The following is a 25555-nucleotide window of genomic DNA, read 5'->3' on the forward strand; positions in this document are numbered from 1 at the left end:
ACTCTGGAGCTAGTTTTTAATAATAATAATAATAATAATAATAATAATAACAATTAGTGTAGATACCACCCAAGGGGTTTGCATCAATAATAAGGGGAGCTATTTATTTATTTATTATGTATTCACTTTTTATATACCGATGTTCGGGGAAGCTTCACATTGGTTTACATCACAAATCAAACAGTAATACATAACATAAGCACTTAATATAAGCTAGGCACAGAGTTTTCATTTGATTGTACCTTTTAAAACTGGAATTCAGAGGGAAGAGGTGAGTTCTGAGGAGAAGTGTGGTGGAAAAAGAGGACGTCAAACAGAAGAAGAAAACCATTAAAAAAAAAACAAACAGAAAAAGCAGAAAAGAGATTTGGAACAGGGAGCAGGAAGACCAGAAAGAAGGGGAGAATGAGGGGTATTATCCGCTGGCACAGGACAGTCATCTTTAAATAGTTCTCTGGTGAAAGATGTCCTTGGAGTGGGGTGCAAATCTGCCGAGGGGGTCTAACGATGTTGGATCTTGAAAGAATTGCCCTATGGCCAACCTGTTTTTATGGTCCAGGAGCCGAATGAATACACATGTGATTTGTTTTTACACAAAACTTATCAAATATGCGCTTTTAGTCATGAAGGCAACAAGAGAGAAGCTCTTCCATGTCATCAGAAAGCTGCTTTCAAATAAAGAAATTGGGGCCAGCCCGATAGCGGAGTGGAAAGTGCCGCACACTGCAATGGGCGAAGGCTCGGGTTCCATTCCCGGTCCCTGAGCTGAATGGGACTGGGACTGCTGCGGAGAGGAAGATTCAGCTTGTCACTCGTTGGCCACACCTAGAGGTCAGCCTCAGGGTACACATTAAGTTGGGACCCAGAGGAAGCTGTGGTTTGTGGCCTCTGGCTGAGGGGAGGAGGAAGATCCTTGCATATCCCAACGGGGGCCGGTTTCGATAGAGCTGGAAGCCCAAAAATGCAAGCGGGAAATTCTCAGGCCAAAAGAATAAATAAATCATGGAAATAAGAGGGTAGGGTCAAAAATATGGGGAATTACTTTACTAGCCTTGCTGGAGAACAGGAGGCCAAAAGGGGCTGAAAAGACAGGAAACGTGGGCGAGTGGAGGGGACAGGGAAAGGCTTGGAGAATGAGTGGTAGTGGGCAGAGGATATGAGCAGAGAGACTAGTGCAGGTGCACTTTTATCATTTGGACTAAGAGCTGGGTAGCAGAGGTGCGAGACGTGGACGGGCAAGGCACATTTGATAGATGAAAGTGACATACGTTAGACAGAAATATAAAGGCCTTAGAGAAGGATCCAACATTGGTAAAGCAGGGGGAATAAATGGTTAAGGGAGGCAAATATTTCAAGTGCATAGCGGGAGGTCAACGTTCTTCATGGCCAGCCCCATGGGACTCAATGGAGCGGTTCACAAGAGCGGGACCTGCCGGGCTCCAGTCAGAGGGCATAAGAGTCTCCTTAAGCAAGCAATCTGGGAAACAGGATCTATCGGGCCTGGAACCGATGCCTTCAGCGCTAATGGGAACTAGAAGACATTCCAACGCATCCCAACTCAAATCCAAATCATTTTTAGTGGCATCCAAGCCCGACTCCAATTTAATTCTAATTACTGGAGAGAAAAACAAAACAAAGCCAACTGCACTGTACCTATAGCTGGCCCCGACTGGTTTTTCACATTACTTGGCATCCTCCTTCACTGGCATTTAATAGGTTCAGTAAAACTGGTAGCCGAACCATTTTTCTTTCGTGTGTGAATCATTCTCCGTTTTTGTTTTTCTGTGCCTTCCTGAATGTCTTGGTTGCGCGTTATCTATCAAAAGCTTTCCATCTGTCAGGCCCCGCACGGGGAGACGAGCACTATCAAACAGCCGAGAATTACAAATGCTGTGGCCGGCCATGCATCATTGTGCTGATGTATTGATACTCACGATGCTGCTAGTGAATTCCGGCGGGTTGTCATTCACGTCCGTCACCGTGATGATTGCAGTTGCCGTGTTGGAGAGGCCGTGGTTAAGATTTCCCTCTGTGTCTGTGGCCTGTATGATGACGGTGTACTGCTGAACTTTCTGGAAGCACAGGAGAGGGGAGAGAGAACAAACAATCGTGTACATTAGTGCGGACGATGGCAGAGCGCACGCGGTTAGGGTTTTCTAGACCAGGCCTGAAATTCGGCCTAGCCAAAATATATACTGGCACTCAGATGAAATATACGCAAATACAGTTCATGAAAATTCATGGCAAATATTTTATTTTTATTTAGATTTACATTCCATTTTTCACAGAGCTTCAAATATGCTGAACACCTGACCCAATCAAGGTTTCTAAGAAGCCTTAGTCCAAGTCAGAACATAGAAATTTAGATGGACGGGATTAAGCGCCAGAGCAACAGACGATAAGACTATGAGAACTCGGGATATTAAGCTTTGTGATATTATACATTGACAGCCTAATATAAATAACAAATATTATTCTAAATGTCCGTATTTTTCTGAATGCCAGTTATGACTGGGTAATATTAATTATTCACACTGTAAAGAACTTTGGACAGTAATGCAAATCTCATTATATGGTGTAGGAAGTCAATATTCAAAGGCTTTGTCCGGGTACGTTTTAGAGTTACTCGGAGAAAAACTGGCTACGTTTTTGTCCAGGTAACTTGTTACTAACACAAAATTTCTCCAGAGAGGCTGCACTGGCAGTGGGTCCCGTTGTGTGGTTTTACTTTGCCCAGGCAGCACTGATATTCAGCGTTACCCAAAGATAGCTGGGTAAAGTCTGGTCGGAAAAGATACCTGATCTCACAGTCACCCGGATAACTTTATCCAAGTAACTCTAACCAGCTAGGTTCAGTGGACATTGTATGCAGGCATCCTTCCTGCTGACTGACCTCCAAGTAACGGTGCCCTGTCCCCCCTGACCTTGCACGTACAGAGTCAGGGCAGGTCTGGATTGCAGTTTGGTCTCAGCATTAAGATTCCTTAACAGCAGGGAAGGGTGCAGGTAAGAGCTTCCAAAGCGAAAAAAAAAAAAAAAAAGACACAGTAACAGCCATTCAGGGATTGCCTAGTCTAATTCCAACGGCAGGTCTACACCCTGAGGAGCACTACAGATGCAAGGTTACAATTCTTCATTTACGCGACATTTAATAGCAATAGTTTTGTTGTTTGTGTACAGAAATATTATGACAGATTATGAAAATGTCTTAACATACCAGAATCAAGCGCTGAATCAAAAAAATCAGTCAACTGTTATTTATCTTGGAATACTTAAACGTCACGTGAACCAGATGTTATCAGCTAGCACATGACAAATACTTAAAGTGTTTCTCCAAACCCTCTAGTGTCGGGTTAATGTCATATTTGATTGCCAAAGGGAGAATTCTTATGGTATAAAAGTATTCTTAGCTACAGCTCTTTCTAACAGGATGCAGATGCATTTAGTGCCCTTCTAACTTTCAAAGTGTGTGGCTCTGAAAAATGAACTGAATCCAGCCTTAGGTCTGGGGGTTCTTATGTGGATTTGTCTGGGATCTTTGGCGCCCTCTCTGCCCTTGCCCCAGACTCCTAAAGGTAGAGTGGGGCAGTGAATGCTTTTGCTGGAAACTCTCCTTGCCCCGTCTCCTGTAATGAGTCCCCTCCCTTCCCTGGGCAGAATGACATATCTCGGCTCCCACCCACCTTCTGGGTCACCGGTGCATTTAAAAAAAACTACAGATTGCAACAGAGCGATTCTTTTTTCAGCATCCAGAGAAGAATGTTTGATTGCAGCTCTTTGTCATCCATCTGGTTATTTCTTACCAAGGGCGGGGTACTGATGCTCTAAAGCAAAGCCCACGTTTTGGTAATAGACTTCTTTAAATGGTGCAGTCACCATCAACGTGCTTCAGCATGCTGAGAAGCTGGCGATTTGAAGGACTACTTATACCATGCTTCAGCTGTTGCACGCCATTACAAAAGGCCTGGATGCTCCAGTAACCAGAGGAAAAGAAATAACGGACTCCTTCCATGTCCATATCAGCCTCGCCGCTCTTCTTCCAGCTCGCTGCAATTTTCTGCTTTACCTTGTTTTCGAGCCTGTTAGCCTCCTCCCTCAACAGTTTTGTACTGAGAGATTTCCATTCCAGGTTTATTCATTGGAACAACCTGGGACTGTCACTTTCTTGTCTCTACATCTTGCCTTCGGCTAATGCACAACAAAGGTAGTTAGGTCTTGTGTCAGAAGTAATTCAAGCAACACTCATAGCTCTGCTGTACAAGCCAGCGTGTGAATGGAGCAAAGTCCTTGAGTAGCCACTTTACTGAGCAATGCTGTATGGCTGTACACAAAGACATCTTCTGCCCAGTTTCCATTTACCTTCAATTTATGGATGTGAGGATGAGATGCCTATTCTTCTCCCAACAAGCTATTTTAGACAAAAAAAAAAAAAAATCTAACAAAAAGCACAGATCAGTCAATGGTGGAAGCACAGCAGGTCAGAAAATGTATTACTGTCACAGGAAAGGTTAGGGATAGGGCAGTGAAAAGGAGGTGGCTTGGATGAGGAGGAGGAGGAAACGTAACCTTCATCAGCACGAATACAAGTTGATGAAAATCGTTAAATGTTGCAGCGAGTCTCGGGTCCTGTTGTAAATATGTAAAATATGTACAAAGCTTAAAATTAGTCCTGCATCTAGCATTGTTCTTCTTTTTATGTTTATAGAGGAGCACAGTTAAGCTGCTGTTGGTCTTCGGAGTAGGCACATCAAGTGCCTCCGCACTGAACACTCTTTGAATGAAAGGTGCGGCATATAAGCCTTTCTATAAATAAATAAATAAATAAGTAAGTAAGTAAGTGCCAAAATACCAGCGGAGTCATTTGTTAAAGTCGATTGTGTGGAATGGAATGAGTCCTGCATCTTCGTTTTGGCTGTGTTTACCCTTTATGGTGGAGATTCAGGGACTTCCTTATATTGCTGTATGTCCTTCTCCATTGGACGTGGAAGTCTGGAAGCCACATGTCCACTCTAGATGCAGCCCAGGTCCTGATCTGGTTCTGGGCATAGGGGCTCATGGTGAACGACAGACCCCACGACCTCTCGGGATTCCTGCACAATGGGCGAACGGCAGTGCAAGGAAGCTGGTCTCTTTTTCACACGCTTAGGGTTTTTCCTTACTGGGGTTCTTGTGCTCAGCAGAGACCACACTGACTGCAAAGGTCCACAAGAAGCGATACACCAAGGGCTAGTGCACTGAACAGCGCAAAGTTCAAGAAAGCTCTGACAGTTAATCTGTCACTTTCAGCAGTAATACAGGACAGCAGTCCTCCTCCCCTGGGCAGCTCTCTTCCAATCTGTGAGCTTCTGGCATTCTGGTTCCTCCTTCTCCTTCCTCAGATGGGCAGTTCCCCTTTTCCAAACCTCCCACCAAGGACAAACTCCTGTCTCACTGAGCACTTCTCTGCAAACTCTTCCCAGGCAGATGCAGATGCGGATTTGCAAAGCTGACTACTACTACAGATTTCTCAGGGTTCTCTCTGTTGGACCCCCAAGAATGTCCCCATCCTGGAAGAACTGGTAACTATGACCTTTGGGTTATCTAGTCCCCTTCCAAACTGCAGGCATTGAAGGGGATAAAATGCAGGGCATTGTCTGCAGAGGTAAAATGGACAGAGAACATTTTTTAGCCTAAAATGAGACCCTCTTACATGATTAGCGATTACAGGCCCCGCTATCCATGTAGAGGTCTTGATATTCATTTTAGCCACTACATGGTGATCACAAGCAGCACTAGTGCAGTAATCCACATCATGACGTGCTGCCACGTGCACTCGGCCCTTCCATGTTGGAGTGGCTGGAAGTGTGCATACCATTTTGCTATCGTGGCCCCTATGCCACAGGAAATGTATAGAAGTTAACAGTGCTAACAGGTCTGATGGTGAATGGGAGCCCTGAATGGTCCCGAGCAGCGCGTACACAGCTGCTGCAAGTGCAGGGGATGCGGAGAGGACAGGAGGCTATCCTGGAGCCAAGGCAGGAATATTCCAGAGCCCTGGGTGTTAACAGACAAGGGGGTACATCCCCTAGGGACTCGGTCATTGAGCAGAAGTGATAAAAACCCCTGACTCCACTGAGTCTGGGTGGCTCCAGATTGCAAGGGAAAGAGACTCCTCGAAGCTATGATCCTCACCCAGGAGTACAGAAGGGAGCAGCAGGAGTGGGCAGGCTTTTCCTTTAAAAATAATCCCCAAAGGCCAGAGGAGAGGAAGCAGAGGGTGCAATACAGCCTGGAAGTGAAAAGATAAAACCTGTGCTTAACTGCGGCAAGACCTCATCTGGACCAGGAAGCTAAACTGTGTCAGAGGGAACTTGTTTTGGGGCTTGGAGAATCCTGATGCTGCATCTGATGGATTTTGACTTGAGCTGAGCAGGATATTCGTGAGTAACTATTTTGCTACCTGAGGAGATTAAAGAGAGGACCAAGCTAGCGTGTGCAAAGAATGAGGAGAGAAGAGAATCCAGATAACCAGAGCTACTTTGTTCCTGTAAGAAGAAGCTTATTTAAGGAGAGGAGCTATAAGAAGAGTTGAAGATTTTCTGGCACTGTACTTCTGTTTAATTTCTGCACCTAGCTGAACTGTCATTGTGTTTCATTTGGAAGATTCTGCAGTAAACTATTTATTTTTTGGAGCACAACTTGAGTCTAGTTTGTGTGGAGTGTTCTCAGCCTGGTAGTGGCCCTGCAGGTTATCCTGCCCCCAGCTCATGGCCCCGGATATTTAATTCCCCATTTCGGGACAGTAACCTCAATGCTCCCCGAGGCTGGGAAGGTGACCGCAGGTGTACAGAGAGAACAAGTAAACACGCAGTAGTACTTACCCAGTAATGCAGTCAGTGTTCACTTGCTTAAAAATGTAAATGTTGCAGATTGATTATTTTGTCTTAGCTCGTTATTATCTGTAGTAGGATACCAACTGGTGCTCCCTGACATTGGTGCAGGGGGAACCCGGAAGCACTGAAGCCCCCCATCCAGGCAGCGTGGAGCTGTGGTGGAGCAGCAGGGATGTGCAGGCCCTCTCCTTACCCCACCAGCTGAAGGAGGGGAAAGCAAATCTAAAGCTTTCCATCCCTAACAGGGAGGACTGAGGAGAAGAGAGGATTTCCCGAGGCTGGAGGGCAGCTCCCACTCATAGGAGGACAGGGGAGGTTGGGCTTACACTTTGCTTCGGTATGCTAATGTGATTACCCTTTCCTATTACTTCCTAAAGCAGTGATGTCCTGCTGCGCATTCCTAAGTGCAATGCCATCAGATGAAGAGTATGCCTGCTGCTTTAACTCCCCCCCATGTGCCCCGCAGCAGGTTTTCAGCGGTGCTGGCTCCCTTCCAGCCCACCTTGCTGGGGCTGGGCAGGTAACTCAGTCTCAGGGCGCTGGTGCCATGCACGCCTCTGCCCAGGACAAGGAACCCAGCAGACGTAAAGCGGCAGTGGCGACACGCCATGGCGGGGGACATCAGGCTCACTGCAAGGGAAGCTGCTGAAGCCGCAGCGAGGACAGCAGACTCTTCCCTTTCCTTCCCATGAGAATTCCCTGTGTCTTCTCTGAAACGAGAGGGTCCACGTGACTGCAAAATCGCTGAGCCTACTTGGCGCATTTTCTGCAGTGCTAAATCCATTTTGGGGGGTGGGGGTAATTTTTTTTACGGGCCCCGTTTACCCCCCACCTTTTAACGTGAAGGTACAGAACACGCATGCTTTCCCTTTCAACGTTTTTCTGGGAAACCTTCCCGCACAGGTTTACGCCTGCGGCTTCCTTAAGTCCCATCCCCACCCTTTCAGCACACGGGGAGAATCCGCGCGCACCCCCCTTTATGCGCGCCGGGTGGGCAATGTTACAAGAGAATCTTTTAGCCGGTAAAGCACTGCTTTTTCCACCTTAAATACCTTATTGTTATTTTTCTATTAATATTCCAGTCCTGAAGGTCGCTACTGCGTTCGAAGCCCAGAGAAAAACAGCGTATGAGAGCAGATAAGGACTGGAAGGCTCAGCTTGCTCCTTCGAGAGGCACCGCACGCTCTCTGGCTTTCCCTTTGCTTATCTCCAGCTTCCTAGAATTTTGTTACTGTTTTAGCCTGCACTGCCTCACCTGTTCCATGCCTTGCCCCCTCTTTTAGACCTCTCCCTACTCCAAATCTATCCAGGCTCCTGCACCAGGCTCCTTCCAGATCCCTGCAATCAAAGGCACCGAATCCGACCACTCGGTGTCCCCCTTGACGCCCTCCCGGGATTGTGAATGCCATCTCGGAAGCATCCCCAGCCCACCCTGGGGAGCAGAAGACCCAGCTTGGAGACCTAGGTGGGGGATCCTCTACATAGCAGCAATGTGCATAGCGCTGGTGCCACTGAGCCGGCCTGGAGAAATATTCTCTAACCTTACTTCCCAATCTGCCTCTTTCAGCCTCATATCATAATCTTTTTTCTAGGACTTTCTTTTCCCAGAAAACAATGTTTATTCCAGTGCATTATTTGTACTTCTCTCTTCTCGGGTACACATGATTAGGACATAAGAACATAAGAACATGCCATACTGGGTCAGACCCAGGGTCCATCAAGCCCAGCATCCTGTTTCCAACAGTGGCCAATCCAGGCTACAAGTACCTGGCAGGATCCCAAACAGTAAACAGGTCTCACACTGCTATTGCATAGTGATAAGTAATGCCCATTTCTTAAGTCTACTTGATTAATAACAATGTATTCTCCTCCTGGAATTTGTCCGAAACTTTTTTAAACCCAGCTACGCTAACTACATCGCCCTGTAATGAATTCCAGTGCTTAATTGTGTGTTGGGTGAAAAATAATTTTCTCCAATTTGTTTTGAATGTGCTACTTACTAACTTCATTGTGTGCCCCTAGTCTTTGTATTTTTTGAAAGAGTAAATAACCGATTTACATTTACCAGTTCTAGTCCACTCATGATTTTATAGACCTCTATCATATCCCCACCTCAGATGTCTCTTCTCCAAGTTGAACAGAGCCTAAGTCTCATCTCAAAATATGTTTGCTATGGATGCTGTCTATATCTTTCTGGAGGTATGACCTGTGCAGCTGGACACAATATGCCACATGAGGTCTCACCAATGACCTTACAAAGGCATTATCACCTTACCTCACCCTGTGCATCCTGGCCACTGTGCCAGAAGGGAGGATCCCAAATTAAAAGGATAGATTTTATTTAATAAAAAAAACATTAGAAATGATAGCGAAGCTTCTGTAAAAAGGAGGCTGCATTGTCTGCTGGCAGCAGCGGGCATTGCTTATTTCAGCATTAAGTCTGGAATTTATTATGGCACAAGGAGTACACAGAACGACTGTGTCCCAGATCCCAGCTGGATGGCCCCATTCTGATCTTCTTCGCCATTCTGCCAGAACAACAAAAGCCCTAAGCAAAGAGAAGCCGTATCCCAGCGAGCTCTCCTAAGCTGCTGCTTTGCCTGCTCTGATAAAGGGAGCGCTAATCCGTACACCACAAATACGCTGCCGGGCTCTAGCGGGAAAACTGGCGAGAAAATACGATTATAGCAAGGAGAGAATGCGGACAATTCTTACAAACCCCAGCAGTTACCTCAGATGCTCCTGGCAGAACACCTGCAGAGTAAAATCCCTTTTTGGCTCTGTGAATCTTCAGAGTGAATTGTAAGCGCTAGGAGTGATAATCCAGGTCTGTCCCCTGCGCTTGAATAATCTGCAAAGGTAATCCCCGGGAAATAGCGTAAGAATAATTTTGTGTGCGATGAGGATGCCTCAACACATTTTAAAAACTGGAGAGATATTCACCCCGCCGGCCAGTCCTGCTTCTCTCTCTGCTCTGAGTCATTTACCTTCCGTTCAAAGTTTTGACTTCTGTATTTTGTTTTCACAGCCGTAAGAAGGTAATTTTTTTTTGTTGTTGTTTTTAGTTTAATAATTCGATTTACCAGAATTCTTTGGACGTGTAGTCCACTGGCTTTTACCTACAGACTCCGCTCCTTCTTTAAGCTGTGATGAAAGAGGCCTTTTCTATAACTGTTCTGCCTGGGAACTCAGCAGTTTGAATACAATCCATCAAAATCACAAGCCTAAGACTTTAGCTCAATGGAGAATTTATATTTATAAATCCTGTAGAACGTGCATCTGCCTGTCTGTCTTGCCTATAACACAGCCTGCTCTCATTTCCACTGCTTGTCATGACTGTATATTATACACAGCAACTGTGAACTGCATCAACGTCAACTGTGGAGCTACAGTATTGGGTGACAATGAGATGTTAAATTACTACTTACCTGATAATTTCCTTTTCTTTAAGGCGGATAGATGGATTCAGGACCAGTGGGTTATGCACCTCTACCAGCAGATGGAGACAGAGCAAACTGATGTCACAGTATCTATACTCCTGCCGTGACATCAGCCTGCCAGTATTATCTTCAAAAGCAACTGTGGACAGACTAGCAAAACATCTGATTAAAAACAGACAACCATTTCTGTACTCAACCAACAAGAAACACTGAACTCGGGCAAGAAGGTATGCACACTAGTCTAGGGACTGGATGAACCCTTATCAGTAATCCCCTAGAACACATAGCCACACAGAAGGACCATTAACACAATCATTTGGCAGCCAAGGGCGGGAAGCTGAATCCATGTATCCACCTTAAAGGTAAAGGAAATTATCAGGTAAGTAGTAATTTCTCATTTCCTAGCATGTGGATAGATGGATTCAGGACCAGTGGGATGTACCCAAGCTACTCCTGTATAGGATGGGAGGCTGCCCACGGTTCAGTAAACAGCACATGGGCAAAGACTGTGTCCTGCCGGGCCTGCACACCCAGACCTGGAAAAGGTGTGTAAGGAGGACCAAGTCACAGCTCAGCAAATGCAGGAAGGCGTGTGAAAATGATGCTGGAGCCTACCACACGAAGCACAGAAAAAAGCCTTTCCATCAGGCCTATCCCACCCGGGTTGTACAACCCCGCCAAGCTGCCCATGTCCCTTAACCCCCGGGAGCGACAACGAATGTTGGAACGGGGAGCCGAGCACAGAGTCCAGAGGAAGTCCTACAACAACCCCTCTATTCTGTCTCTGACTTTTTTACTTTTTTTTACACCTCCCTGTGCTCAGCCTTCCTGGCCACGTACAGAGGCAGTCTCAGGCTGCGGGGAGAGTGCACATACTATCACTGCCGCGCTTGGCTTCCTGCACCCGCTGCCTTTCAGCTGTTTAAATCAGTTAAGTTCAGACCAAGGCACTCGTCTTAGGGACCACGGAAATCTGGGGGAGGGACCATTAGGTATCAGCGCAGGAGTGCAGGGCAACTCAAAGGTCCTATTAATTCTCTAAATTTCGAAGCAGGGTCCAACTGATTTGTGCTGCCATCTGCATTTATGCTTTGTTCTTAAGGGGGAAATCAGAGTAGACTGAGAAAAACCAAAATTATCCAGGCCGAAGGCTGCCTTCTCTTTCAGCAAGGAAGGTTTGACTTCAGCCACCTTTAGTTATTATTTAAGTTACTTATTTATATCCCACATTTTACTGGTACAACACAGAACAAAGCAGATCAGAGACAGATAATAAAAGTAACACAGTACAAAATACATAATTAACCATATACATTGCATGCATTTAAAATGTCTGCAAGGCATCATTAATATCACTCTCTCAAACAGTAATTCAACAAGCTAATAGACATCCTACAGCAGCCTTCCAATATGTCTTTACCCATCGCAAATATTCTTAACTACCTACATCCCTCTGGCCCAGCAACTGAATTACCAATCCAAGTGCTCTCCCTACCACTGACCATCATTTATCTGTGCAAAGAACGAGGATATTCAATGCTTTCGAAAATTCACGCACTCCTTGGAGATCCATTGGCAGCGGACTCCGCAAACAGGGTGCCGCGCTTGTAAACCTCTCGCTTTAGTTCTGCACTTTCGTACGCCCTTTAATGTAGGGACACTTAACCGCTTTCCCTGCCTAGAAAAAGCAGCTGGTAAGTACCCACGACACCGTGTTAGACTGTGGAACAAACTACCATCAAATCTCAGAACAGAACCCTCAACACAGAACTTCAAGAAATCACTAAAAGCCTGGCTATTCCAAAAAGCCTATCCAGCCAACAGCTAACCCAACGACTATGTGACACAACCCCAAACAACCAGAACTCCAACCCATCACTACACATAACCCATCAAAAAACCCCCCAAAAACATAATATCCCAAATATCCAATCTGTACAATAACGTTAGCTGTTATAATGTTAAGATAATACGCCACTGTTGTTTTACAATGTTATAATCCCAATTGAATACCCAATCTGTACAATAACATTAGCTGTTATAATGTTAAGATAATACGTCGCTGTTGTTTTACAATGTTATAATGTTAAGATAATACGTCACTGTTGTTTTACAATGTTATAATCCCAATTGAATACACAATCTGTTACAATAACGTTAGCTGTTAGAATGTTAAGATAATATGTCGCTGTTGTTTTACAATGTTATAATGTTAAGATAATACGTCACTGTTGTTTTACAATGTTATAATCCCAATTGAATACCCAATCTGTACAATAACATTAGCTGTTATAATGTTAAGATAATACGTCGCTGTTGTTATACAATGTTATAATGTTAAGATAATACGTTACTGTTTTACGTTATAATCCCAATCGAATATCTAATCTGTTACAATAACGTTAGCTGTTAGAATGTTAAGATAATACGTCGCTGTTGTTTTACAATGTTATAATGTTATATTGTTAAGATAATACGTTGCTGTTGTTTTACGTTATAATCCCAATCGAATATCTAATCTGTTACAATAACGTTAGCTGTTAGAATGTTAAGATAATACGTCGCTGTTGTTTTACAATGTTATAATCCCAATCGAATACCCAATCTGTTACAATAACGTTAGCTGTTAGAATATTAAGATAATACGTCGCTGTTGTTATACAATGTTATAATGTTATTATTGTTAAGATAATACGTTGCTGATTTACGTTATAATCCCAATCGAATATCTAATCTGTTACAATAACGTTAGCTGTTAGAATGTTAAGATAATACGTCGCTGTTGTTTTACGTTATAATCCCAATCGAATATCTAATCTGTTACAATAACGTTAGCTGTTAGAATATTAAGATAATACGTCGCTGTTGTTATACAATGTTATAATGTTATTATTGTTAAGATAATACGTTGCTGATTTACGTTATAATCCCAATCGAATATCCAATCTGTACAATAACATTAGCTGTTAGAATGTTAAGATAATACGTCGCTGTTGTTTTACGTTATAATCCCAATCGAATATCCAATCTGTTACAATAACGTTAGCTGTTAGAATGTTAAGATAATACGTCGCTGTTGTTTTACAATGTTACAATGTTATATTGTTGAGATAATATGTTGCTGTTGCTTTACAATGTTACAATGTAAAAGATAATATGACCTGTTGTCACACTATCCCACAAGTTATCATGTAAACCGATGTGATACTTGTTTTTGAATGTCAGTATATAAAAACAAATAAATAAAAATAAATAAATAAATAAGTCCCAGACCCTCCAAGTCTCTAAAATCGAGAGACGGTATTTTGAATTTGACCGCAAAACTATAGGCAGCCAGTATAAGGCAACGGACGTGTGTGGGGGGACGGAGCCGGGAAGGAGGATGCGCCCCATCATTGCTTACCTGTAACCAACCTTGTAGAGGCTTTTTTTGCAATGGCGTAAGCACCCTGAAATCTGACGGACGGAGGAGCAGCCGAAATTCTTTCACCAACCTCACTCTTGCAAAAGCTCTTTCGACCTCTTCTTCACTCCCACTTGATTCTCTAAAGTCAATGCGGAATCCAAACAGATCCCTGATCCCAGAAAGGAGAACAACTTTCAGGCCAAGGAGCTGAACCCATCCACCGCACCTCCGTTTCCTATTTAATTTTAAGATGCAGGAGCTGTCCCCTCCACAGACAATCGGGCCGATACAGTAAGGACGTGTAAGAAACAGTGCGGCAGGGCCGGGCGCACCCTCGTTTGCCGCGCGCACATCTTGGTTCACAAGCCGCTCGATTCAGTATTCAAATTAGACGCAAATCCAAGCGGCGTCCAAAGCACGTCAATGAAGCAGTAGGTGTTCGCAATCCATTTTACGGTATAGAGCGGTATGCAGCGCCTACACAGTATCCAGGGTGCTCTGGTACCTGTCATTTGAAATGCCATTCCACCAGGATAGTGGATGGTTCTTTTCTACAGATCCTGCTGCCTTGAGCGCCCGGCCGGACGTCCAAGCCGCGACCTTGGACGTCCGGCCGGGCGCTCAAGGCAGCGGGGCCTACAGGCGGGAAGGTCCATGAAACGGACGCCACGACCTTGGACGTCAGGGGTCGTGGCTTCCGTTCATGGACCTTCCCGCCTGTAGGCCCCGCTGCCTTGAGCGCCCGGCCGGACTTCCAAGGTCGCGGCTTGGACGTCCGGCCGGGCGCTCAAGGCAGCGCGGCCTCCGATCATGGATGCCCGGATACAGGCGGGAAGGTCCATGAACGGACACCGCGATCTTGGACGTCCGAGGTTGCGGCTTCCGTTCATGGGCGTTCTTGTCTCTTTCCGGACGTCCATTTCGAGCGTTTTTCATTCGAGCATTTCTCATTCTGCTTCTCAACCGAATGAAAAATAGCGCCAGAGCAATAATATACATGTTGTCCATGGCGCTGTCTGGTACGAAGCTGACTGAACACCACACTAACGCCAGGGTCAGGGTAGGCGGTAAATATGCAGGTTAAAGATGCGGCAAATAAGCTGGTTAAAAAGGCGATAATCTGGGCGCACGTTACTGTATCGGAGGGAATAGCCAATCCGATCATTAACATGTCATATACATGCGGCGGGCGGAAAGGGATACGCATCCATTTCGGCAAGCAGTAAGGACGCATAAAACCGGATATTGAATTGCGGGTTAGCCTTACGCGTCCAAAACGGGTTAAAAACAGGGTAACCGCGGCCGCGCTTTACTGTATCGGCCCGAATATGCACACACTGACCAAACCGTGCTAAGGTTTCATCCCATGACTTCAGCGCTGGTTTCTGGTTTTCATTTCAGGTCAGCCCGCTTGGATTTGTATTGGGTCTGAGCGATGCTGGGAAACATGTGGGATACTTCTGATAAACAGAGTTTTGGCTAGGAAAGTTTGGGAAAAAATATGCAGTAAATTACCATTTTAGGTGACATTCTTATCTTCTTTACTTGATTGAATTAAATTAGCTGCTTGGTGGAACATCTGAGTAAGAGGTTAGCTGATAAACCTTTAACAACAAAAGGTCCTGTGGAAAGGAAACACGGAGAAGTAAATCCAGTGCTGAAGGGGCTTTTTGTATATGTGCAGGTCTCTGCAAGGTTGGTTACAGGTAAGCGATGATGGGGAGTGTCCTCCTTCCCCTGCCCCGTCCCCTCACACACGTCCATTGCCTTACACTGCCCCGCTGTGGGCACATATTAGGGGGGGAATTGCCTCCACATTCATACAAAGAATCCAGATAAATGGAAGGCAAACCAACAGTTCAACTGGTATTCGAGAAACACTGGATCTAATTAAAATGTAGCTGATTGAACTATTTGTGAAAGCCAATTAAATACTGCAGACAAGATTAATGTGTGTGGGGGGGAGGGATGCTAAGGGGTAACTATACTGATTCAGTGTATTGTGGGTTTGCGGGAGATTCGGCAGCCCAAGCTTCCAGACTGAGGACCCAGAGTGAGCTCTTTCTTCTTAGCTCTAAGATCAAAGCATTGCCACAACTCATTTAAATGGTTCCTTAATCAACCACTAGCATTTGATTTCCATGCGTTTTGTCATCTGAGTTCTCTTTTCAGGGGTCCAGTTAGCAGAGCTCCGCCGCCTCGGCACTTTAGTGATCCCAGCCTTTTATTCCTGGATTACGGGTACCAGAATGAACTGGGCAGTGGTTGCAAACGAACATCACCGTTACCTGACCTTTAAGCATGGGGTGCCCCGAGACTTTCATGGCAAGGAGGACAGGCTAAGCCAGCTCTGGTTTTGCCCCATGGACTTGGGGAACTCAGAACTGCCTCTCCCTATGAACAATGTGCCTGAACGAGGGCTGGCTGAGCATGCCCTGACATGGAGCTACAGGATCGCTTCTAAACTTCACATCCACAGTGGCGCAGACTGATGCTTTTCATTAAAAACACAAAAAATGGATTCGCTGTAACTACAGAAGCATTAAAACTAAGGCGGCGTTTCAAGGTAGCCAAAAGATAGCATGGTCAAGGGGTATTAAAACCAGTGATAAGTGCCACTACTAAATGCATGTTTCCATTGTTTTACACTTTAGTATGACTGTGTAGGGCCCACTGGGGGTCCCTTCAAAGGAGCATGGCCTAGTAGTGAGGTCAGGGCAGTGTAGAGTAGTACTGCTCAACCCAGTCCTCCGGACACATCCAGCCAGTCAGGTGGACAGCATGGAGGCAATGCATGCAAAACTCTCTTACACATATTTACTGTGGATATCCTGACAACCATGTGCTAATCTCTCTCTTGCATATTCACTGTGGATATCCTGACAACCATGTGCTAATCTCTCTCATGCATATTCACTGTGGATATCCTGACAACCATGTGCTAATCTCTCTCACAAATATTCACTGTGGATATCCTGACAACCATGTGCTAATCTCTCTCATGCATATTCACTGTGGATATCCTGACAACCATGTGCTAATCTCTCTCATGCATATTCACTGTGGATATCCTGACAACCATGTGCTAATCTCTCTCATGCATATTCACTGTGGATATCCTGACAACCATGTGCTAATCTCTCTCACAAATATTCACTGTGGATATCCTGACAGCCATGTGCTAATCTCTCTCATGCATATTCACTGTGGATATCCTGACAACCATGTGCTAATCCCTCTCATGCATATTCACTGTGGATATCCTGCCAGCCATGTGCTAATCTCTCTCACGCATATTCACTATGGATATCCTACTAGCCATGTGCTAATCTCTCTCACGCATATTCACTGTGGATATCCTGTGCACCTGACTGGCCGGGTGTGTCCAGAGGACTGGGTTGATAAGCACTGGAATAGAGGAACCTACCATCTTTGTTACTGCTGCAGTGGTTTATTCCTGCTTGCATAGAAACAAGTGACTCCTAGTGTCTGGGAGGATGTTTTGTTTGTGTTTTTAAAGAGCAGTTGCTGTTCCTTTCAGATCTCTGAAGTCCAGAAACCTCCCGGGCTGAAGAGTCTTAAAAAGAAGAGAGCTTAATTTCCAGTTCACACGGATAGCAACGCCTCTCTAGGGACTTTTATTCTGCAGTAATACAGTCTGTGTGATTTTTACAGGGAGGAAGTCATCATCTACCCTTCTTATCCCAGAGAGTAAAGTGGTGAGAAGAAGTATTTTTCTTGGCTTGCAATCATCTGATGCCGCTCACTCCAAGGGAGTCTCTTTGTCGATCCAGCAAAGGAGGAGTGGGTACCATTTGCTTCCAGAAGGGGTGAGGAGAGTGGAGAACCAGAGCCAGCACGCAGCTAAGTTACAAGGGAACGAGGAGGGGAGACAGCGGGAGACCCCAGGTGGTCAGCAGGTAGAGGGGGCTTCCCAGGCCCTGAGAAAGTCATAGATTCAGTTTGTTTCAGTTGCTTGGCAGATCTTAGCAAAGAGAGTGTACTAAGTGCCACATTTCCACGTTTGAACAGTTCTTTAGTAAAATTTATGTGGGAACACCACTGCAGTATTCAGCTTTGTTTCTGGCACTCACAGAAGGGCCTTGCAGGTTTACTTCCTCTGCTCCCTCCCCTAAGGAAGAATCCAACTTCTGGGACTAAGGGGGTCATTTACCAAGCGGATCGCACGTGATACCATGGTGGGGGCGGAGTCAGCCCCGGAAGAGGAGGAGTCGGGGTGGCACCGGGGCTGACGCCATGAAGACTTCACCGACAGCGAAAGGTACGCTTGTTTATCACTGTCAGTTTCGCGCCGAATAACTACTACCTTTTATGGTGTAGTTATTTGGCGCGACGCCGGCAGCGATCGTACCGCGGAGGTGCGATCGCTGCCGGCTATCGCAGGACCGCACCCCGTTACCGCGGGATTCACTATGCCTTGCGGCATTAGTAAATCCAGCCCTAAGAGAGATGAAGTATTTTCTTTTCTTTTTTACTTATTTATAAATTTTCTGAAACAGATTCAGCATGGAAAAATCAAGAAAACATCAATTTAACAAAAGTAATCTCAAAAAAGAAATAAGCAAATTAACAGGCCATCAGAATGAAGCTTAGTCCACAAAATACGGGGGAGAGAACAAATGAATCACAGTAATAGCCAAAGAAAAAAAATTAAGTAATTAAGCACCTAACACATCTTGATTAACCGACCCACCATGTGCCCACAGGAAGAGAGAGAAACCTGTACGTTTCTATTTTTTATCATGAAGAAACCGTTCCAGACGCGATGGCCCTAAAAACACAAACTTGTTCCCTTGAAAATTAGCCACGCGCTCACAGGGACATTTTAGAGCTGAAGTATTTTCTGCAGGAACTTTGCCCTGGTAGTGAGCGTGCTCTGTGCCCCTGAGAATTACCCGAGCCAGGGTCACACTTGGATTGTCTGCATCTTTCAGAAACCAGTTTACAGCCCAGGTTGTGTTAACAACGTCTGAAGAGGAGGCAGAGGGGCAATAAAATCCTTTGCTTCTGTTACCCATTTTGCCCGATTTACGGCACAAAGAAATGCTCAGGGCCTAGGTTAGGCGTCTTAAATTTTACAAAATTTTCAGTTGAATTTAGGTACGTAAGATTTTAGTTGAAAATGTCCAGAATTTAGCAATTGCAGGGGTAAATATTCAGCTGCAAGGTGACTGGCTCAGGGTTTGACTTACCATGTTTTTTTTTTCTGATACCTACAGGGGCGGATTTTAAAAGGGATACGCGCGTAACCCTTTTAAAAGCGTCCTGCGCACAAGCCCCGGGATGCACGTATGTCCCGGGGCTTGAAAAAATGGACGGGGAGTGGGCAGGCCGGGGGCGGGGCCGGAGCCTCCAGGCACAGCGGCCATTTGCCGCTGTGCCCGGGATCGCGGGCCAGCTGGAGCGCACAACCTACGCCTGCCCGGAGGCAGGCGCAAGTTAAAAATTAAAGATAAGGGGAGGGTTTAGGTAGGGCTGGGGGTGGGTTAGGTAGGGGAAGGTGGCGGGGGGGGGGGGGGGGGGCGCGCGGAAAGAAAGTTCCCTCCGAGGTCGCTCCGATTTCGGAGCGGCCTCGGAGGGAATGGAGGAAGGCTGCGCGGCTTGGCATGCGCAAGTTGCACAATTGTGCACCCCTTTGCGCGCACCAACCCTGGATTTTATAACATGCGCGCGACTGCGCGCGCATGTTATAAAACTACGCGTAGTTTTTAAAATCTGGCCCACAGAATGTAAAAGCGTTAACTGCATAAACCTCTCCAGCTAACACGCACTGGATAGTCAGTGGGGCGGGTGAATGTACCCAAAATAAAAACGTGCACATGGACAAGGTACTTACACGCCTAACTTCCCATTTTACGTGCTCAGACTTTTGTAACTTACCCTCCCAAAAATGACTTCAAATTAACTCAACCAAAGTAAGCACAATAAGTGAGGCTGGAAGCCAGGAATCCGACGTGACCTCCGAGTCACAGCAGCGCCTGTCCGGCGTTCTCTAATACGTAACGTGATCGCTGTCAACCGGCTGCAGGCCACTTCCAGGAGAGGGAAGTCCGTGGGGGCTTTCCCTTTGAGAAGGATGATCCCATCCACGCCGCCGGCACACATTCACATCGGCTGCTCTGCGTGCACCTACTTTTCAAAATGCAAACACAGGCCTGTAATTCCTACAAGCGCCTGCGCACTGACCCTCTGCTCCTACCTTTACCCGGGCATTGGGTGGGCAGCTTCGCAAAAGCCCATTTTCACGGGTAAAGCACCGCGTTAGCTGGTAACGTGGTTTTGAAAAACCGAACGGTAACGTGCTGCGGCCTTGGTTTCTGCACCGCGCCGACCAGCACCGAGCCGAGGGCGCAGCTGACATCCCCTCACTGCATGAGAATTAAAGATTCCCTTTCCCTTGCTTTCAGGAGGGAGGGCGCTCGGCTTTGACCATATTATTAAGCAAAGTGCATCTCTGCCTTTAGCTAATGAAGTTCTGTATAACGAGGACTCCGGAAGCGGAAGGTTAAATACTGCTGGGTTGGTTTTTTTTTTTTTCAGCAGTCTGTCTCCTAATGAGCTCAAGAGGTAATACATTAGAACTAAAAATAGCAGAACATTTTCTCTGTCTGCATTTGCTCCTTGCAGTCTGATCAGGTACGATGCCGCATTGTCTATTACAAAGCCCGACCAGAGTCCAAGGAGAAGGAGGCTCGTTTCCTTAAGAAGCCTGCCCCACGCCCGTCCCGGCCATCTGGCAGAGCTGCTGCACGCCGTCTGGCTTTTCATACCCGCCCTTGCTACTGCAGCCAATTATAAAACAGCCAGGAGCTTCGGAACGGCACAGCCCTTATGTACCAGCTCTGGGCTTCTCTGACAGACAACTACACCGCACCAATTCTGTTCCCATATTCCAAGAAGTGCAGAGCCATCTTTTCACTCGGGCCAATACAGTACAGTGTGCCCGGGTTTGGCCGCGCGTTTTCGACGCGCTAGCCTTACCCCTTATTCAGTAAGCGGTAACAGCGCGTGGAAAACGCGCGGCCAATCCCCCCCCCCAAAACTAATAGCGCCCGCAACATGCAAATGGGCCTATTAGTCATTCCCGCGTGATACCGAAAGTAAAATGTGCAGAAAGTAAAATGTACTTTCAGAAATTAGCGCCTACCCAAAGGCAGGAGTTAATTTCGGCTGGCACCGGGAAAGTGTAGAGAAAAGCAGAAAAAACTGCTTTTCTGTACACCCTCCGACTTAATATCATGGCGATATTAAGTTGGAGGCCCCAAAATTTTTAAAAAATTAAAAATTAAAAAAAAAAAGAATTTAAAATCGGCCCGCGGGTCGGAAGACGGACACTCAATTATGCCGGCGTCCGTTTTCCAAACCCGTGGCTGAGAGCGGGTTTGAGAACCGATGCCGGCAAAATTGAGCGTCGGCTGTCAAACCCGACAGCTGACGCTCCTGTCAAAAAAAGAGGCGCTAGGGACGCGCTAGAGTCCCTAGTGCCTCTTTTTACCGCGGGCCCTCATTTGCATAGAGAATCGCGTGCCCAGGAGAGTGGCCTGTGCGCACGTCGGGAGAGCGGGCGCTCGCCTCGGAGCGCCAGCTCTCCCGCAGGTTTTACTGTATCGGCCTGACTGAGAGGAAACACCGCGCTCATTCCTCACAGCTGGAAGGCTGACCAGTAAATATCTGGCACTCCCTCCTTCCCAGGAAGGGCAGACAGTGTCACTGAGCCATCCTAGCCCCACAGGGAGCTAAAACCAGGGAGGATAACTTTAAGAGAATTGCGCACAGAGGCACATACGTGTGAATGTGGCCGCACACACTTTTGCTATAGTATTTTATAACCCACACGTATCACACATGCGGATATAACCCCCAACATGTGTGTATGTAGACCAAGGCATGATTACATGCAATGCACTGACACCACATATTTCAATGCATTAAACATGCACACTTTACCCACCTATTTTTACAATACATGCGCAAATATTTTACGTGTGAAAATAAAATACAATTTACTAGCGTGAGTGGAGATTTCCATGCATAAATCGGTGTATTTTCAACCTTGTGCACGTGAGTGAAATTACCAGTGTTACTAATTAGTCCGTCCCCAGATCATCCAGGCTCTCCAGGTTTTTGAGCCTGATCTCCCCCAGGTCACCCAGACCTGCCACCCAGTCAGCACTACAAAATAAACATGCTACGCCAGATAATTGGCAGGCGTGACAATACACAAGTTGAAAAATGCATGCGTGTGCTTTTTTTTTTTTTTACATGCGAATATGTGTGTGTGAAAGTGAAAATATGTGCGTATTGTGGACCTTTATAAAATACTGAATACGCATGAATATGCTAATTTGTACCTAGGTAACACTTTGAAAATCCACCTTTAAGGCAAGAATTGAACTTGAATCCTCTGTGCAGTGCTAGCAGTACCCATGCCAGCAGAGAGATGGCGAGGAAAACCGGCGGGAAAACCGGCGGGGTCTTGGAATCGTCAGTCGTCGCACGCTATGTTTAGGTGAGCTACGCGTCTCGGTTACCAGCTCTTGACACTAATCCCTATCGAAACACAATTAAAAAGCAGAATGAAAATACAAACAAAAAACAAACTTTGAAATGTTTGTATGCTAATGCCAGAAGTCTAAGAAGTAAGATGGGAGAATTAGAATGTATAGCAGTGAATGATGACATCAACTTAATTGGCATCTCAGAGACATGGTGGAAGGAGGATAACCAATGGGACAGTGCTATACCGGGGTACAAATTATATCGCAATGACAGAGAGGAGCAGTCGGGAGGAGGTGTGGCACTTTATGTCCGGGATGGCATAGAGTCCAACAGGATAAACATCCTGCACGAGACTAAATACAAAATTGAATCTTTATGGGTAGAAATCCCTTGTGTGTCGGGAAGACTATAGTGATAGGGGTATACTACCGTCCACCTGGTCAAGATGGTGAGACTGACAGTGAAATGCTAAGAGAAATTAGGGAAGCTAACCAAATTGGTAGTGCAGTAATAATTGGAGACTTCAATTACCCCAATATTGACTGGGTAAATGTATCATCGGGTCACGCAAAAGAGATAACATTCCTGGATGGAATAAATGATAGCTTTATGGAGCAATTGGTTCAGGAACCGACAAGAGAGGGAGCAATTTTAGATCTAATTCTCAGTGGAGCACAGGACTTGGTGAGAGAGGTAATGGTGGTGGGGCCGCTTGGCAATAGTGATCATAATATGATCAAATTTTATTTAATGACAGGAAAAGGAACAGTGTGCAAATCCAAGGCTCTCGTGCTAAACTTTCAAAAGGGAAACTTTGATAAAATGAGAAAAATTGTTAGAAAAAAACTGAAAGGAGCAGCTACAAAAGTAAAAAATGACCAAGAGGCGTGGTCATTGTTAAAGAATACCATTCTAGAATCACAGTCCAGATGTATTCCACACATTAAGAAAGGTGGAAAGAAGGCAAAACAATTACCAGCATTGTTAAAAGGGGAGGTGAAAGAAGCTATTTTAGCCAAAAGATCTTCATTCAAAAATTGGAAGAAGGATCCAACAGAAGAAAATAGGGTAAAGCATAAACATTGGCAAGTTAAATGTAAGACATTGATAAGACAGGCTAAGAGAGAATTTGAAAGAAGTTGGCTGTAGAGGCAAAAACTCACAGTAAAAACTTTTTAAAATATATCCGAAGCAGAAAGCCTGTGAGGGAGTCAGTTGGACCGTTAGATGATCGAGGGGTTAAAGGGGCACTTAGAGAAGATAAGGCCATCGCGGAAAGATTAAATGATTTCTTTGCTTCGGTGTTTACTGAAGAGGATGTTGGGGAGGTACCCGTAATGGAGAAGGTTTTCATGGGTAATGATTCAGATGGACTGAATCAAATCACGGTGAACCTAGAAGATGTGGTAGGCCTGATTGACAAACTGAAGAGTAGTAAATCACCTGGACCGAATGGCATACACCCCAGAGTTCTGAAGGAACTAAAAAATGAAATTTCAGACCTATTAGTAAAAATTTGTAACTTATCATTAAAATCATCCATTGTACCAGAAGACTGGAGGATAGCAAATGTAACCCCAATATTTAAAAAGGGCTCCAGGGGCGATCCGGGAAACTACAGACCGGTTAGCCTGACTTCAGTGCCAGGAAAAATAGTGGAAAGTGTTCTAAACATCAAAATCACAGAACATATAGAAAGTCATGGTTTAATGGAACAAAGTCAGCATGGCTTTACCCAAGGCAAGTCTTGCCTCACAAATCTGCTTCACTTTTTTCAAGAAGTTAATAAAAATGTGGATAAAGGTGAACCGGTAGATATAGTATACTTGGATTTTCAGAAGGCTTTTGACAAAGTTCCTCATGAGAGGCTTCTAGGAAAAGTAAAAAGTCATGGGATAGGTGGCGATGTCCTTTCGTGGACTGCAAACTGGCTAAAAGACAGGAAACAGAGAGTAGGATTAAATGGGCAATTTTCTCAGTGGAAGGGAGTGGACAGTGGAGTGCCTCAGGGATCTGTATTGGGACCCTTACTTTTCAATATATTTATAAATGATCTGGAAAGAAATACGACGAGTGAGATAATCAAATTTGCAGATGACACAAAATTGTTCAGAGTAGTTAAATCACAAGCAGATTGTGATAAATTGCAGGAAGACCTTGTGAGACTGGAAAATTGGGCATCCAAATGGCAGATGAAATTTAATGTGGATAAGTGCAAGGTGATGCATATAGGGAAAAATAACCCATGCTATAATTACACAATGTTGGGTTCCATATTAGGTGCTACAACCCAAGAAAGAGATCTAGGTGTCATAGTGGATAACACATTGAAATTGTCGGTGCAGTGTGCTGCTGCAGTTAAAAAAGCAAACAGAATGTTGGGAATTATTAGAAAGGGAATGGTGAATAAAACGGAAAATGTCATAATGCCTCTGTATCGCTCCATGGTGAGACCGCACCTTGAATACTGTGTACAATTCTGGTCGCCGCATCTCAAAAAAGATATAATTGCGATGGAGAAGGTACAGAGAAGGGCTACCAAAATGATAAGGGGAATGGAACAACTCCCCTATGAGGAAAGACTAAAGAGGTTAGGGCTGTTCAGCTTGGAGAAGAGACGGCTGAGGGGGGATATGATAGAGGTGTTTAAAATCATGAGAGGTCTAGAACGGGTAGATGTGAATCGGTTATTTACTCTTTCGGATAGTAGAAGGACTAGGGGGCACTCCATGAAGTTAGCATGGGGCACATTTAAAACTAATCGGAGAAAGTTCTTTTTTACTCAACGCACAATTAAACTCTGGAATTTGTTGCCAGAGAATGTGGTTCGTGCAGTTAGTGTAGCTGTGTTTAAAAAAGGATTGGATAAGTTCTTGGAGGAGAAGTCCATTACCTGCTATTAAGTTCACTTAGAGAATAGCCACTGCCATTAGCAATGGTTACATGGAATAGACTTAGTTTTTGGGTACTTGCCAGGTTCTTATGGCCTGGATTGGCCACTGTTGGAAACAGGATGCTGGGCTTGATGGACCCTTGGTCTGACCCAGTATGGCATTTTCTTATGTTCTTACAATAAAATAAATAATAAATTGCATCCTGTCAGCGAGACGGAATCCTGGCATTAGTGCTCGCACTGAAGCTGCCACCAGAACCATAACTGCAGCTTTGTAGGAAGACATGCCGGGCCAGGGCGGGCAGGATCACTTCCCGGTCACTTTTCAAAGTGATTTGCACTGGGGTAAAAAGTTTTCCCCGCGGGGATCGGCTGTCTGAAAATTCGCTCTTCCTGCGTGTGGAACCACGCGTCGGGGTACCGG

The 25555-nt window shown here is 45.4% G+C and overlaps 1 protein-coding gene across 2 annotated transcripts in view; it reads right to left on the reverse strand.

The window, feature by feature from the left end:
* The window catches only part of CDH4 (cadherin 4), a 1019548-nt gene that overhangs the window by 111540 nt on the left and 882453 nt on the right, over nt 1–25555 (reverse strand). For both annotated transcript variants that reach the window (XM_029611832.1, XM_029611831.1), the window contains exon 8: nt 1935–2072. In XM_029611832.1, the coding sequence (XP_029467692.1) occupies nt 1935–2072 (138 nt within the window). The remainder of the gene's footprint in view (nt 1–1934; nt 2073–25555) is intronic.

The sequence above is a fragment of the Rhinatrema bivittatum genome, chromosome 8 (assembly GCF_901001135.1).
Source record: "Rhinatrema bivittatum chromosome 8, aRhiBiv1.1, whole genome shotgun sequence".
Lineage (NCBI taxonomy): Eukaryota > Metazoa > Chordata > Amphibia > Gymnophiona > Rhinatrematidae > Rhinatrema > Rhinatrema bivittatum.